The sequence below is a fragment of the Acanthochromis polyacanthus genome, chromosome 19, assembly GCF_021347895.1.
Source record: "Acanthochromis polyacanthus isolate Apoly-LR-REF ecotype Palm Island chromosome 19, KAUST_Apoly_ChrSc, whole genome shotgun sequence".
In the NCBI taxonomy this organism is placed as follows: domain Eukaryota; kingdom Metazoa; phylum Chordata; class Actinopteri; family Pomacentridae; genus Acanthochromis; species Acanthochromis polyacanthus.
The window spans coordinates 16,229,284-16,246,250 of NC_067131.1; the positions used below are offsets into that span (position 1 = coordinate 16,229,284).

Consider the following 16,967-nt stretch of genomic DNA (forward strand, 5'->3'; position numbering starts at 1 on the left):
CTGCAGTCATAAAACTCCGACTTGCTGAAAAACTCTAAAGACTAAATGTTATCCCTAATTCTATGTCCTGTAAGAGTAACTCAGAATATGTTAAGAATGGCACCTGCTTCTTAGGGATTAAACCTGTGGACTCCTGACCAGTTGAGTCTTCTGTATCTGACAGTTTATTCTGTTTCTCCACAAATTAACATTTCTGTGCTGGTCTCTGCAGTGATACAGCCTGTGGTGTCAGTCCTGCAGAGAAACTGAGCCCAGAGCACCTGCAGCTCCTCAGACATGCATTCAGCTGTCCAAAAGCTGCGCTACAAATGCAGGAAAACAGGCAAAAAGGAAACGCTAGAGGTGGAGGTGAAGACCGTGGAATGAAGTTTGAAGAGTTTCGGGAGGTTCTGAGGTCTGTGATCGGTGCAAATACTGAGGACTCGTGGGTTGAGAGATTCTTCAGCGAGGTAAGAAGACAGATTGAAATGTCTTTAGAAAAACAGCACAGAAGTTACGTTGGAGCCCATGGCGATACAAAGTCAATAATACAGCATCCCTGCAGTTCAGTGCTACAGAAACTCCCAGTGCCATCAAAAAAAGATGAAGCAGTGCTACTGTGACTTTTTGACTTCCTCCGTATCCAGGTAGATATCAGCCGCACCGGGCAAATTACGTGGCAGCAGCTGTGTTCCTACTTGCTTCTGGAGTACACCGAGAGACAGCGAGCCTCCATTCCCACAGCTGCCCTGCTGGACGCCCAGCCTCAGATGAGACACTGTTCTCACAACAAGGTAAAATGGTGCATCTTTGTTGAATGTTCCAGTGTCCGAACAATTATGCTGAATTACCAACAGGAGGCACCAAAATTAAAGAACATGTCATTTTAAGTAATGACTACGAATACGTCCACGGTGCAAAGACTGCAGCCACTTTGAGTCTGCTTACAGATGTGAGACATCCTTGTTTGAGGATGGTTAAGCATGTTGCTAAATCTCAAGACATGTCCTCTCCTTGTATGAGTTTGTTAATTTCGTACATGGAACGTCTCGGATAAATTCAGTAAAACAAATACAAAAATCTAAACTCAGCATCTGATAACGTTCTCTTCTCACTTTGAGGAAAAAGTTGAAAATATTGTTTCAGTTGTTACGGTTAGAAAAGGGTTACATTAAGCCAAATGAGCACAAAAAGCGTTAACGGCAGAGAGAATCCACACCCTAGTCAGGTGTGTCTTTAAAGGACAATGATCCAATAGTACTATTAGATCATTGTCCTTTAAAGACACACCTGACTAGGGAATGTCTGTGTACTAGTCATACTAGTATGACAATACTAGAAAATGGGCAGTCTTAGTGACAAATCAATAATTCAGCTCTGCAGAGTTTTCACTACAAAGCTTTTAGTATCAGTAGCTTTTAGTATTTAGTTTTTTTCATTTTATGCCCCCCCTTTATTTTTTATTTATTTCTGTATTTATCTCTCTTAACAGCTCCAAAAACTCTGCTATGCAAGAAATGTCTGCTAATTGCCAAGTGCAAAGTTAGTAGCTGAGTAGCTGATCAGATTCTACACACAGGGTTTATATAATGCTCTACAGGTATACAAATATGAAAGAACACATTTAGCTATTTTCACAAATGAAAATAAATAAAGCTTCCAATAATATAATGGATGGAAGATGAAGCATTTTATAACCAATTGCCCAGAGGTTCTGCAATATCTGTCAGGATTAACAAATGTTCTTCATTTTTTTGTCTCCATCTGCCAGCACTTGGCTCTAAATTGTTTTCAGGAAGTAATATTTATTTCCCCCAGTAACTTTTTTATCATTATTATTTATACTTGTACTTATTGCTCTGTAGCGGCAGCCGACAGTCCGAGTGCTCGCTGTCTCTCATCCTCCTCCACGCCGCTATATTAGTGTCAGTAAGGGGGGCCAGGTCACTGTCTGGAACAGCAGCCTACACATCCTGAAAACTTCAGGGGTGAGTGACACCATGTTACTGCCTTCACATCCACCCAGAATTACAACACACTCACACTTTTCTATTTCATCTAGCTTGCTGGAGACCCAACGGATGAAGTGGCCAACACCAGGAGATTCAGAGGCTGGACCACTGATGCTGTGTACATGAGCAACGTCCAGAAGGTTGCCATAGCAACTGACTGCAGGGACTTGCACTTTCTCAGTGCCTCTCCGACCACTGTAATAGAGGATGTCCACCTATTTGGTACACTAGATTGCTATCAGTACTAAATTCTATTAAACAGAACTGGTCGCTGATGAAAATACAGGGTGTACCTAAAGTCTGGACGTATAGGAAAGCATATGACTGTAAATTAAAGTAGAAATTTCTAATTTTTTAAACTCTCTGTCTCACATTTGCTCAAAGGGTTTCGTAGTGTCCTGACTGCTCTTTGTTACTGGCATGAAGTACAGGTAGTTCCTCTATGCATTTACATTTTATTGTTTCAACTAAGAAAGCCTTAAATGTAACACTTTAATTGAGGTGGGGTTTTTTCCCCTAAAGTGTCTAGAGAGGCCTCCTCTGCTGCTGCTGGGGGATGAAAAAGGAGGAGTCCACTTGATATGGTTCCTGAATCCATTTAAAGGTCTTTTCAAGAGTTCATCCAAGAAAGAAGGTGGCCCACAGAGGATCTACTTCCCAGTAGGTTTTGCTTCTTGTAGTTACTGAACTCAGTAATTGAAGAGGATGCTTTGTAGAAACAGTGAAACAACAAACCTTCACAAGCAGTTGCTGATTACAAACAGCACTTGAATACATCAGCTTTGTATTTTCACCCAACAGGACCTTGGTGAACATAGCAGCATGGTCTCCTACCATTACATCCCCAAAATCCACCAGGAACCAATCAACAGAGTGATGTTTGAACCCGGTACCAATGTGATCATGACATCATCAGAGAGCGACACCACGTCTGTGGTTTTTATGAGCGTGTCACTGAAGAAGGAGCCTTCCATTTGGAAATTTAAGCAGGTATCAGTCTGACTGATATTTAGAATGTTGAATCAAAGGTCAGTTTGTTTTCTTTTTAGTTAATGTTGCTACAAATTATCCTTTGCGTAACTAAACTTATAAAATAGTTGCTGTATCTGTGTGTCTATTGAAACACAACAGCAACAGCTTAAATAATATTTCAGTGTTTTAATTCTTTGTGGTCTCAAAATTGCGACACTGTATTTTGTAGCTATTATTTAATTTGTCAAAAGATGCAGACTCTATGTATGATAAATTTATTTGTCTCCATTTGTAAAAAAGGCTCAATAAGTAAGTAGAGATTTTGATGTTACAATCCACTTTTTGAGGTCAGAAGGACACCTGTGGGTCGCAGTATTGTGGTCGAGGTGACACTGACCTAATAGGGCGGGTCAAGGTTTGAAAGCAAACTCTTTTTTCAGTTAACTGTATAGAATTTATTTATAAAGCCTTAAATGTCCTTGCATCACATAACTCACCAGTTTTATCTAGAAGAACAAATATGACATGTGAGTCAAGTTACTCATTCATAAAGTTCACTCCACAGCCTGTCTGCAGTGGCAGCCAGTGGCACTGACTGTGGAGAAAGGAGTAAAACAAAACATTAAAGTGGGTGGTGATGTTTCCTGTTATTCACAATGGCTTTTTTAAAAAAATAAGCCCACTAAGTTTATACTCCAATTAACTGTCTGAGACATTTTAACATTGTGGCCACCCTTAAAAATTCCCCAAAGTAATGAGGCTGGCTAAACTGACGTGTTATTAAATGTGGGCCTTTATTTTCAAAAGGCAGACACATTAAACACAAGTTCACGTACATTTTCCCCCTCATTATTCAGCCTCCTTTGCATTTTGTCTCATTTTAGGGAGCTACTTGTTTTGACTACAGTGCATCTCTGCAGCTGATGGTGACAGGAGGTTGCGATCGAGCAGTCAGACTGTGGGCTCGATATGTGACCACAAGTCCTGTAGCTACGCTGCGGGGTCACCACACCACTGTGTTGGATGTTACAATATACCAACCTGTCGGGCAGATCTTCAGCTACTCCAGAGATGCTGTGAGTCAATAAATATGACACCTAAAATATCAGACCTTTTGCTTACATATTATTTTCTCAACAGAGCTTGTTTGTTGAGTGATTGATGTTTGTTTCATTGTCAGGAGCTGAGGGTTTGGGACATTTCTACACATCACTGTCTGAAAACCATCCGCCTGCAGTTTCCTTGCCTGCAACCTGGTCGCATCCCAGAACACGGCAGCTTCCCTTTCTTACTGCTGAGCCCTCCTCTTCCTGAGGACACACAGCCTCATTTAGTGGTGGGATGCAAAGATTACCTGGCGGTGCTTAAGCTGGCTGAAAGGAGAAGAGGAGGGGGCGGCTGGTTCACACATGAAGGAAGGGAATTTGGAAGTGAAATTCACTGGGGTCCATCCCTGTCCTGTGCTGTGTACAACCCCTCCCTGAGACAGGTGGTGACCGGATGCACTGACTCATCTGTGTCTGTGTGGGATGTAGAGACGGGGAGGAGGCGGCTTCACATTGGAAATGCTCATGGAGAAGTTGAACTCGTCTGCTTGACACTGGACTCTTCTCACAGAAGGCTGATCACTGAGGCTCGTAATGGCACTATTAAGGTTTAATACCACTTTATGTATGTACAGAAATACTGTGAATTTGATACTTCAGTTGCATACATTATTTTTTTCACATGTGTGAAGTTCTAGTTGAAATAAGAGTCTTAATAAAAAAGACCCTTGTGTTGACCTCTTCCCAAACAGGTGTGGAATTTACTCAGTGGCCTTAACCTGCACAAGCTGGAGCCTATTACCGACTCTGAAGTCACCGGGTTGACCTGTCTCCATGACAACCAGCTGCTGGCGGTGGGGTGGAGCCGACGCATCGCTCAGTACAACATTGCAGGAGGGAAGGTAAAATCAAGGGTGTTTTAAATTATAATCCACAGCTGTTTCACATAAACGGAATTAATGAGAGTAATTTAACACCGGGCTGAAAACTCTGTTTCCCTGCGCTCTCTGGCTGAAAGTTTCAAGTGGCTGGATATGGTCAGGAGTGCTGCAACCACACTTAACAGGGATATCACAAGACTTACAACGGCACATTGCTGCAGCAGGGCGAGGAATAGTATTGGATGAAGTATCCAGATGTAGTGCCAATACAGTAGTGTATTAAAAATAATCCATTGAAACTAAATGAGTACATAATTATGTGCTGCGAAATGTAGTTAAAGTAAAAGCACTAATTTGGTCTCTCTGACTGATATATTGTTACACTGAGACACAAATCTGTTTTCAGTTTTTTGTTAATCCTTCATTTTTGCTGAGATGTTGAAATGTTTGAACATTTATTGAAATGAAACCATGTGAGAATTGTAGAGGGAAGAATCAAACAAACTACACACTGATTTTTGTAAGGTGTCAGAAGCCAATCATTTGGAATCCACTGGTTTAATCAATAACTATGTGTTGCATTTTAGACACTTGTTATATCGTCCATTGTGTCAAATCTTAATTGTACAAATAACTAAAGCTGTCACATAAATGTAGAGGAGAAAGTACCCTTTACAGAAAGTAAGCTGGAAGTATAAAGTAGCTGTCAAATGGATATACTTAAGTAAAGTACCTCACAACTGTACGATAGCCAAGTGGTTTGGCTACATATAAGAGGAATTCTTGGTCTCACCTGGAAACAGCGGGTGTAACTTCTATTTTGGGCCATAACTGTGTAATTTAAAGCTTTATATCACCATTGACAAAATCTGCAATGTTTATGTTCATTTTGGCTCCATAGAAAATGGAAATGTGAGTTTTTGTGCACAGTGATATACAGCTTCATAGGAAACAGTTATGCCCCCAACCTGAGTATTTTTAATGCATTATATTGCGTGAAAGCATTCTAACTCTTTCCTGTGCATTACTACATTTCTTGGCATGTTCCTGCTAACAGTTGCTGATAAACAACATAAAAATATCAACAAGACAGTGTATCACTGAGACCCACTCCTAACAAACATTGATCAACGGTGCTAGTAGTGATGAAACAACCTGCAGGGAACTTTGAGCATGTCAGCCTTTAAGCTTTACGTCATGTGCATTCAGAAGGCCCCCATGAATAGAGAAAAAAACCCCACAAGAGCAAGTGTGTTCATAGACGTTTTAGGGCAAAAATGCTCTCTGGCCAATAAACAACGGGTTCATGTTCCTATCAGTATTAGCTGTTTGGGAAATGGAGAAATAATTGTATAGTTAGTGAGAGCAGTTACAGTTCAATTCAATTCTATTTGTATGGCGCAGATTCCCAACATGTGCCATCTCAAAGCACTTAGCATAGTGAGGTACAGACCTCACGAATTACAAACAGAGAAAACCAAACAATCCAGAGTTGCCTTTGGATTCCCAAAGTTACAAAATTTATTAGCTGAAGTTCAACAGATTAAAAGTAAGTCACCGCTTTAAATCATTTACAGAAACCTTTGATAGGCCGGTGATTGTGGGAACTGCAGCACTCTCATGCACTAATGACCAAAAAGATACTCATAATATAACATATTAAGATATTCTAAAATTAGTCTCCTTCCTAAAGTCTCAGCCTTCACACTTCTGCTGTGTCTCCGCAAGTTTTTCCCCAGATGTTGAAAGCAGAATGATGAGTCCCACACAAACACCTGTCACCATAGTGACTAATCTAGGACAGACTTGAAACACTGTGTTTTTTTTCTTAAGAATGCTGACAACAATTTGGGCCTTGAAAAGACTTTGCCCAAAATTAAGCTCAGAGAATATTCCCTCTGACAGGAACACTGAACTTATCCCATTATGTCTAATAAACTTTAAATCTTCTGCCTTTCTCAGAAAAATCTCTGGAATCTCTTCAGAGCTCTGATTCAGACCCATATCCACATTCATACATGCCGGCACCCGGGTCTAAATGCATAAATATATAAATGTCTGAGTGTGCAGACTGTATTTTCATGCATCACATTCTTGTGTTACATTTTACCTCTCAACCTGTAACTGCCATCTGCTCTGTGGTTGGATTCTTCCCTTAAAGAGAACAGTAGTAACATTCAGGGTCCTGCTTCTGCAGCAGATTTTTAACACTATTTCCCCCCTACTTATAATGTCTCTTATTCTAAACTGGTGTAAGTTCGTTTTTTGAGAAAACATTTCCAAGTCCAATAAATCTAGAACGGAATGAGTTGATATCAGCAAATGACGTAAATTCCATATTCATTTACACAAGCAGCCGGTGAGATCAAAGACATTTATCTTCTCCAGTATTTCTCTCCACCATGCTGAGCTTCCACACAGTCCATTTTAAAGAGCTCACCACAACATGGTAGCCCAGAGGTGTAAACAAAATCAGCAAACCGGAGAAGGAAATAGACCTGCTTTCCACAAGGCAACACAAACAATTACATGTTATTTCACTCCATTTGTAAACTGTCAGCCAGTGGGAAGCCATGCGCAGAGTTTCACAATCTCAACCAGCAAGCTTATGTATAAAATACAACCTGAAAACAGCAGTGGACTTTATTTTTCTGGACAACCTTCTGTACGTTAGCACTGGTGATATGCTGACACTTTCCTCAACTTTATAATCTGCTGTGTCTATAGGACATGAATGTGAGAGCAGACATGTCGTGGAAGTCCAGCGGCGTCCACAAATCAGACATCCTGGCTGTGTGTCAGTGCTCTGCCCTGGGACTTGTTGCCACAGCAAGTTATGATGGAGAAGTAGTTGTCTGGAGGCTGGAGACACAAGGACCTGTGCTCCACCTGCAGAGAGAGACACAGGCGAGGTGAGAGGAGGCAACCTTGTGTGTGCTGTCTGGATAAAATGTTTAAATCTATATTGTTTATTAAAGTACAACTTGATGTAAGACTCACAACTATAATATCCTTAAAGGAAAGTTTTCATTCATTCATCAGAAATCCTAGCCTAGCCGCGCTAGACCCATGTTCTGAAGGCACAAGGGTCTAGGACCGCTCGACAGGGAGGGAGGCGGGCTAAAAGGTTGTCTTTCAAATCACTCTGCAGCAATTGGGTAGGTATACAACCATTCAGCGCAACGAATAGGTTGACGTAGTTCCTAGAGCGCCGGCGGATTGTGGCTAAGTCCCATTAGCTTCCCAACCAGCGGAGCCAACTGGTATATTAAGGATTTGCCATATCCCGTCGGCATAAGTCCAAATACGTCTTTCTTCTCAATGAAACACTTCAGTGCTGTCCTTTGTTTATCTTTCAAGTTGAATTTTAGCTTCAAATCTTTAAGGGCTGTGGCCAAAGCCAAGTTGAAAGATAACTGTTTATTGTGCGCCGGTTGTTTCTGTCAGAATCGTCGCACCTCTGTCGTCACTTAGTTACGCCCGCCTTCTGACTCTACACTTCATGGTGATTCGTCGGCCAGTTTTAGGAGAATCCAACCTCGAGCCTTATGGAGGGTAACTAGACCCACCCTGGCAGAGAATTAAATTCGTTGCCGTGGCTTGTCTAGCGCGGCTAGGCTACAGAAATCCCTAAACAGAGCTGATTTTGTTTGATTTACATGGACATTTACTGGCCCCTGAAAATGCAAGTTGAGCACCTCTGCTGTAGAACATGTCAAATGAAAGACTATGAAGATTCAATCTTAGTATGCAGACTATTTTCTAGATGGTTTATAACATAAGACCATAGAGGAGACAAAAACCCACAACTGAGAAGCTGGAACAAATGATTTATGCCATCAAGTGATAATCAAAGCAACTCTTGATTATTTTTTTTTGAAGGGTGCACTGAATGAATAATCAAATGATTGCTTCAGCGCTGCGATCTTTGATGTAAAGATGAAGAGGAGATGAGCTGCACACCAGCAAAACCAACACATTATAAACCTCCATAGTTATCTATAAAATCACAAATCCCAGTCAGATGTCTACTTTTAAAAACAAAATGTTAAGACTGCTTAAAATTGAAGTGGTTAACTTATTTCTGTTACCATGAAACCTAAAAAAAATAGATACTAATGTTGTTATAGAACCTTTGCATGCAAAGTTTGGAAAGTCTGGAAGTAGACTGGTGGGAACCAAACTTTCTTTCAGTGGTTGGTTTTATATTTTTATTTTTTTGTTTTGTTTTTTCTCCTTGTGTGCGTCCAGAGTGGCACTCCCTGTGGACAGCCTCCTGTTTCTTCAACATCGAGCCGGCAGCCAAAAGTTAAGAAGCAGGGGTGTCCTGGTTTCATCGCAGGCTGGCTGCCTGTGCTTTTGGAGCATCACTGGACAGAAACATACGTATGGTGAGAAACAGTTACATGAGGGATTTACGTGAGGTCGTTCAGGGAAAAAAAAGACTAAAATACATTCATTTAAAAGAAAATCCTCACTTTATAACCAGTTGACAAGCCGCTGTCAGTTTTAATGACCCTCCTCCAGTAAGATGGATTTACAAACGAAGGCAGGCAGTGACAGTAAGGCTGAACTGGCGACTTGGCCTCCTGCCGGTACCATTCCTGGCAGCCCACAGCTATGTCTCTTTCCAGATCCCATCTGTGTTTAGTGGTGTGGGATTCATGCACTGTGACCGTTGCATATGTGTATGAGCTTGCATGGGTTTGTGTGTGTGTGCGTGTTAGACTTTGTGTGTCTGTATACCGTATGCGTCCATGCATTTTTCTAGCAGTGAGGAATTTCAGATCATGACATAACAGAAAGCAGTTCAGAGTAGCAATTTGTCTCAGAGGTACATTTGTCATTTAATATTAAAATAGAATTCTTGAAATTGGTGCAAAATCAGATTATAATTAGGTTTGCTGGCGTGCAACTTTGAGTGAACCTGCAGACCTTTCAACTGCATGTAAACATTTACAAGAACGTATAGATACAACCTTCTTAAAGATTTTTCTTTGTGATTGGGCAACAGCATGAGTATTATACTGTTGTTCTTCTTATTCCAGGTCAGTTCTGTGCTCCAGAGCAGCCAAATGAGTGTGTGCTTAGCCTGAGCTCAGATCAGCCTAAAAACTCCATCCTGGTCTCAGGTGACACAACAGGCTTGCTTCAGATCTGGGATATTTCTTCCTATGCACTGGACATCCAGCCCAAGGTGAGCTGCTGAATTGAAATGAAAAATTGCAATGTGTGCTGTACCATACATCCCCTTGTACTTGATGTATTTTCTTTCCGTGCAGTCAGCTTGTGAACGACCTCCCCTGCTGCGGTGTTGGAAGGCTCATACAAAGGCCTTGGTATGTGTGGAAGTCCTTGAGGTAGCTGACAGACTGTTCGTCCTCACAGCATCAGTTGACGGTTCAGCTGGACTGTGGACAAAGGACGGAGGCTGTGTGGGAATTTTTGGACAGGGAGTGATGTGGAATATTACTGACCCAGCTACTTACCATAGGTGAGGTAAATCAGCTTGTTCTTGTTGTAGGATATCTCAGCGGTTTGCCTGCTTAAAAGATTATAGAAAGAGCTTGGAATTGCTTATATACTTATTAACTTATTAGAACAAAATCATATCTAAAGGTAGATTAAAAAAATCCAAAACTTCACTTTTAGCCAACTTTTTTAACTGAATAACTGAAGTGAACTCATATTGACTTCTTAGATCACTCAGTGGTGTGCTAACTTATCCATGGATGGTTCACCAAAAGCCATAAATGCTAAAAATGACCGTACACATGATAATGTGAAGCACATTGGATTGTACAGTTCAAATTTCGATGATGACGCATGTAACCGTGGCAGCCTTTTGGAATTAGATCGCTCAGGTCTACTTACACATAGCAGAGTGTACCTGGCATATTAAGTCTGCCTCTGTCAAACTCGAAACGTGTCCAAACAAGTAATGACATCAAGGATGAATGGTTTCTACTAAATCTAATATAGATGTTCTGAAGAGGAATTCCGTTGCATGTCCTCCAAAAGAAACTTCCCTCTCCGTTCCACAAACATTTCAGTCTTTAATAGAGACGTCCGTTTGGTTAAAGGTCATAAATTCTGGCTTGGCCCGGGTCTTTGCTGCCTGTTTGACTGTATTTCTGTCACATGTTGGGTAACATGGACCATAAAGGAGAAAGCTGTCGGGAGTCGTTTAATTTCAGGGCATAAGAAAGTGCAGTTAAAGTAAAAGTCAGAGTCAGCACTCGCTTAGAAACATAAATGTCTGAATATGTGAACCTCACAGTGGGGCAAAAGTCATTGCAACATTGTTGTTTTAGTCAGGTCAAGATATGTCAAGACATCTGCTTGTGGTCTCTAAATTAGAGATGTACGACATGGGTGATCCTATTGAAACTGAAGGCATTGTTCATGGAGAGTGTGTATTTAATGTCTTTGTGTATGAGGAAGAAACTGACAGAGAAAAAGGTCAGATTACAACAGTTTGTGTTTTCTCTGTCATTTATTTTCTTGGTATCTGTGGCTCTGTACACCCTCTGTCACTGCCTCTGTGGCTTCTGATTCTGTGAAGAATCACCAAGCACTAGACAACATTTCATATCTCTCCTGTAAGTTTTAGGCTATAAACGTTTGGGCTATTACTCTAACCAAGCAGCAACTATTTGCATAAAATAATTCCATGTGTGCATAATTTGTGCATCATAGTAGCTGCCCCACATTCACTTTTTAGCTCTTCATAACCTTATTTTTCCACAGATGGCTTAAACAATTCAGATGTCAACAGATTATCAGTGTAAAAATGCTCTATCGACTCTTACGAGCTTGTAAATATCTGAAGTTGAAGCCTTGCATATGTTGAAATGATACCTTATCCAGTAAAGCAGTCCTAAAATGTGTGCACGCACACACTGCGAAGGAGCACACAGAGTCCTCAACTAGAGGCCAACTGCACCACAGAGATGGAGAACAGTAACGGCTCTGGTTTAAATCAAATCTAGCAACAAACATTCCCACAAATATCTGCTTCAGTGACAAGATATCATCAAACAGAGATCACTGACCTAAGTCCTTGAACAAAACTGTGCGTCTGTATCTAAAGTAAACAGCTTTGTGTTTGCACAAGTGGATTCACTTCAGCAGGGAGTGATATCATTTGCTTCTGACAGGGAGAACAACCAGAAAGAAGACGACGAGGAGAGGAATGAAAGTGACAAACTGGGACCCGGTGAGGTGAAAAGTGAAGTACCTGACCCCAGCAACAAGGGTCAGACTTTACAGGAAGATTGCTGCCCTGAAGGTAACTATCCAGTGCAAGCAGGTGTATTTGTGTGCTGCCCACAGACATACAGATGTCCTCTCCCTGACCCAGGTCTGAGCCGGTCACATTCGGCCGTGCACTGGGAATGTCCCTTGCAGTAATGACCACTTTCATCACAGTCCGTCTGCACATGTACATGGGTGTGTGTAGCTGCTGCTGCTGTTGAGGATATTCATGAAAGAGGGTTAAACAGTGCAGGTCAAGATGGGCTTCCAAGCTAATTAAACCTGATACTCTGATTCAATCACATCCAATTTCACCACATTATGAAGAGGAGAGTCAGAGCATTCTTCACATTCTCCTCTTTTAAAGTCTGGAGCTCAACTCTGGAACGTTTGGGAAATGTTCTGCTCCAGAGACTCAGGCCAGATTTTTTTTAAAAGTGCACAAACATTTAAAGTTTGTGTCTGAGGGTGTGCGTGAGTGTATCTGCAAGACATTTCCTACTCTTTCCTTTCGCTGTCTGCTCCGAACGTGCCAAAATAAGCGATTAGCTGTGCTTTCTCTGCGGACACACCCAGGCAGACACACATGCACACATTTACACACTTAACCTTGTCTCCTGTCATCCACTTTAGCTTCATCCAGCGGCCCAGCAGACAATGATCGAGAGCAACCTCAGCAACCTATGGTAATGTGCAAACACGCAATCAGCAGCTGGTGAGGGTAAACACTGTGATTTCTCATTTTCACCTCAGTTGTCTTGTTTCCCTCCCTCGTGCACATCCACCCATCCATCATCGGTTTATCTGTGTGCGTCAGTACCTGTGTGAGGACTTTTGCCAGGCAGTAGCTGTGAGTCAGGAGAGGAGACGCCTCTTTGATGGCATCAAAAACAACAATCACGACTGACGGGCTTTTTTCACCTCGTGAGACTCTGCAGGTCCTGCAGGTGAGTTTTTGTACTGATTACTGGATCCCGTCCCTTCTGTTCTCCCCCTGCTGGTTTTATAAACACCTCATCTTTATGCTCTGTTGCTGTCTCGTGGCTGCAATAACAAATAATGAATCTATTTCATTTTTTTTCATACATCTCTGGTGCTCCGAAATATGCCACTAGTAAATGTAAGAATGTGTGAGAGTTTGTGTGTCTGTCTGTTCTTTTCATATCTTGACATCGTGCGTCTGCTTCAGACTTGGTGGGTGTACTGCTGGGGACCTGAGGAAGCACAGTTTGAAGTCATTCGAATGAGCAATCCTCTTATTTTTGGTAAAAGTCATTTTCTGTCGCACTTTTACAACAGTTTTCTCAGCAGCTGTAGGGAAATCAGCCTGGAGTCTGCCCCAGCTGACTGAGGGTGAAGGCGGGTTACACCCTGGGCAGGTCACCAGTCGATCAGAGGGCCACAACCAAGCACATTCACACCTACGGGGGGTGTAGAATCACCAATTAATTTGGACTGTGGGAAGAAGTCGGAGCAGCCAGTGAAAACCAAAAACAAGAACAAGCAAACGCCACACAGAAAGATCCTTGGCTGAGATTTGACCCCGAAACTTGCATGAGAAGATGGTCAAACACATTTTTCCCATTTGTCTAACAACAAAAGTAAATGTCTTCATACAAGCACAATTTTAAGGTCTAGTAAGTAAATAATAGACAAGAAGAATTGTACAGCAGGAGCAGAAAGAGAGCTGAAAATCTTTTCAATACTATTTAATTATTTTTTATAATGTCAAATATAATTATTAGTATTTATTACATGATTAGATTTTGGGGGAATTTTTTTTCTGTTCTGTGAATGGAAGCATTGTAATTCAGTGGTTTTACAAAAGAATAAAGTGAACCCCGAGTCTGAACCTTCTTAGGTTTTATCTCATACATTTACACATATGACGTGTATTCGATGCAACTAACAAACTATAGATCTAGTTATGTTTATAAGCTCTGCTTCTGTTGTATTGACATCTACTTATAAATTACCTTAAAAATGATCAAATAATACTTAATTTTATTTAACTTTTTATTTCAGTGAATCTTAGCACAACTTTATGCCTCGTTGTACACATTTATATATGTTTGTGATTCAACATCTTTAATACTGAGCTTTCTATGTGAAAATGTGGGGTTTAATTGTGCTAATAAATAAAAAATTTAAATGGTTAAAACATATATGTGATCACGTTTGGGCAATTTTTTGCTGATTCTTTCAGAACCTTTCTGATGTAGCTTTAGCTGCGTTTCCACTATGAGAACTTGATAACGTGAAACTTCTGATAATCTGAATCCCCTGAAAACAGCAAAACCACCAGACTTGCTGTCAACTGTTCTCCTGCCATTGTTTTTATGATAAACTAAGCTGAGGGAGGTGAGTTGCAGATCAAAAGCAGATCTTATGTGCTGTCTGAACAAGTCAGGAATCAAGAGTGTGTCAGGTAGCATCTCCTGGAAACATTCATACCATGATATGCGTTTCTTCACGATGAATGTTGTGTAACAAAGGAAAAAAGATAGCTGGAAAGATATGATGAACCTTGCTTGTGGTCTTCAGACCTATTTGATGATCTGACAAGCATTACTGGCCCCTGAACTATCTCCTGAAGTTCCAAATTTGGTGGACAGAGATACATTATATTAATTCTGTCTGTCAACTCTTGGCAAGACTAAGTAGAGAGAAACCCAAAGCTGAATCTTTAACAAGTAGCTAGCAAGAGTCTGCTGTCAGTGGTGAAATCTGATGTTTACAGCCACATATGGTATGCACAAGCAGACACATGCAAGTTTGTAGTCAAAAATTCCTTACAGAATCTTTCCTTTTATTTATGACGGGTTGAGGACTCTGATAAGACCACCAGAGACCACAAAAACAGACACTGTTTATCTGATCTGCTTCAAGACACTGCATCACTCGGGTTCCCAGCAGTGTGCCCACAAAGTTTGAAGTTAATTGGATGTATAGTTGAGATATGCAAATACACACACACACACACACACACACACACACACACACACACACACACACACACACACACACACACACACACACACACACACACACACACACACACACACACACACACACACACACACACATATAGACTGCTTGATTTACATTAACATAGATGTTCAGTATTGTCCTCAGTGTATTTAGTATTAGCACTTCCTTACAGAAAAAATATAAGGGACATTGTTTAATTTTATGTTTTTTTCTTACATCTTTAAATGATTTATTAGATTTTTCATATTTTGTTTACCCCCACGACCCCAGTGAGGATTAACCGGTGTAGATAATGCATGGATGGATGGATATTTTGTTTACACATTATTCTCACATTTAATGAAAAACAATAGTGAGGTTCAGTTAGGGGAAGATGCTTCACGTCAGTTCAAATCATTTCAATTATAGTGCGTCAATTCACAACAAGTCATCTCAGGGCACATCATATCGTGAGGTAAAAATCGTACAATATAATATAGAGAGGAAGCCAACAAATCCAACAATTCCCTTTGAGCAAGCAATTGGTGATAGTGGGAGGAAAAAAATTCAGAGAAAGAAATCTCCAGCCGAACGAGGCTCAGGGAGGGCAGTCGTCTGTCTCCACCAGTTGGGGTGAGGGGAGAGAAACATGTATGGCGGCAGAGGTGGGGAGAGAATGGTTTGATTGGATTGATGTCGGAGTCAGATCAAGGTAAGGTCTTTTCTTCAAAGATTTGTTTTCTGTTTTTCAATACCTCCTCTATTTATTGTTCTTAGACCCTGAATCTGTCCAGAAACCCATTTGTGGATTCTCCCTTCTCCTCAGTGGCCTCCTTCAGGATGCTTCTAGACTTCAGGATTCAGGACTTTTCCTGATGCCTCTGCAGTCTTTTACCCTTGAGGTCCTCCTGCTCCTGGATGCCTGCCGCCTTCATGCTCGATGTTGTTTCTAACTGCTCAGCCAGGAGACAGGAGCTGTCCTCCTCCCACTGCTGCCTCTGGTTGTCTAGCCGTCTTTGAACTTGGGCAAGTGCAGCTTAAACTTTGGAGGTTTTCTCCACTTGTTGCCTAGAGACGGTTGTTGAGAAAAGCGAAAATCGGACACAAAGACAGAGATTCCTTTATTTGTTAGTGAGATAAATTCAACACCAACAGACTAAACGGCAGTTTAATTAGTATGACCAGTAGCTTGAGGTGGATCATTTTGGCAAATTTTGCACAACTTGTGTTGCTATAAGGCAATGTTTTACCATTTCTACTTTTTTTTTTCTTTTGACTTTATTAGATAGGTTAGTTGGGAGGTAGACAGGAAAGTAGGGAGAAGAATGGGGGGTAGGACCTACAGCAAAGGGCCGTCAGCTGGAATCAAACCCAGGCTGCTGGGTTAACGGGTCAGTCGCTCAACCAGTTGTGCTATCTTGGCACCCATACCATTTCTATTTGATTATAATATACTGTGTCACTTGCAATGTGAAGTGTTTGTTGTATTAGCGTTTTATCTTCCTCCTGATTTTCCAGTAGATATCCTTTAATTCATAATTCAGTCTTCACCTACAACCATGACTATGTGTTACTGGTGTACTGGAGGATATCTCGTCTAGATTTGTACATCAGTGGTGATTTTATAGGGATGTTCAGGCTGAGACCATTACTCTGACTGAGGTGGTAAAATGTTAAGATTTTTTCAGTCGCACACTAGTCAGACTAGTCATCTTTTTGTTCACATTTGTCACTTGTTTTTGCAGGCAAAACTGCCATTAGAAGTACATGAGGACTCATATACAGTAAATTAAGTTTTTTTTATGTAAGTGTCAGTTGCTTCAGACCTGGAACGGTTGCTGAAGTTGTGG

General features: G+C 41.1%; 1 protein-coding gene across 1 annotated transcript; it reads left to right on the forward strand.

Moving 5' to 3' along the window:
• The first annotated feature begins 225 nt into the window (after positions 1 to 225).
• LOC110961678 (WD repeat-containing protein 49-like) lies at positions 226 to 14,312 on the forward strand. Its single transcript, XM_051939890.1, has 17 exons — positions 226 to 449; positions 627 to 773; positions 1,845 to 1,967; positions 2,042 to 2,213; positions 2,376 to 2,422; positions 2,523 to 2,651; positions 2,793 to 2,981; positions 3,848 to 4,039; positions 4,144 to 4,617; positions 4,762 to 4,911; positions 7,618 to 7,802; positions 9,142 to 9,281; positions 9,939 to 10,087; positions 10,173 to 10,384; positions 12,051 to 12,181; positions 12,781 to 12,833; positions 12,965 to 14,312. Exons 1-17 carry the CDS (start codon positions 309 to 311, stop codon positions 13,052 to 13,054), a joined length of 2,724 nt encoding a protein of 907 aa, XP_051795850.1. The 5' UTR covers positions 226 to 308; the 3' UTR covers positions 13,055 to 14,312.
• The last annotated feature ends 2,655 nt before the right edge of the window (positions 14,313 to 16,967 follow it).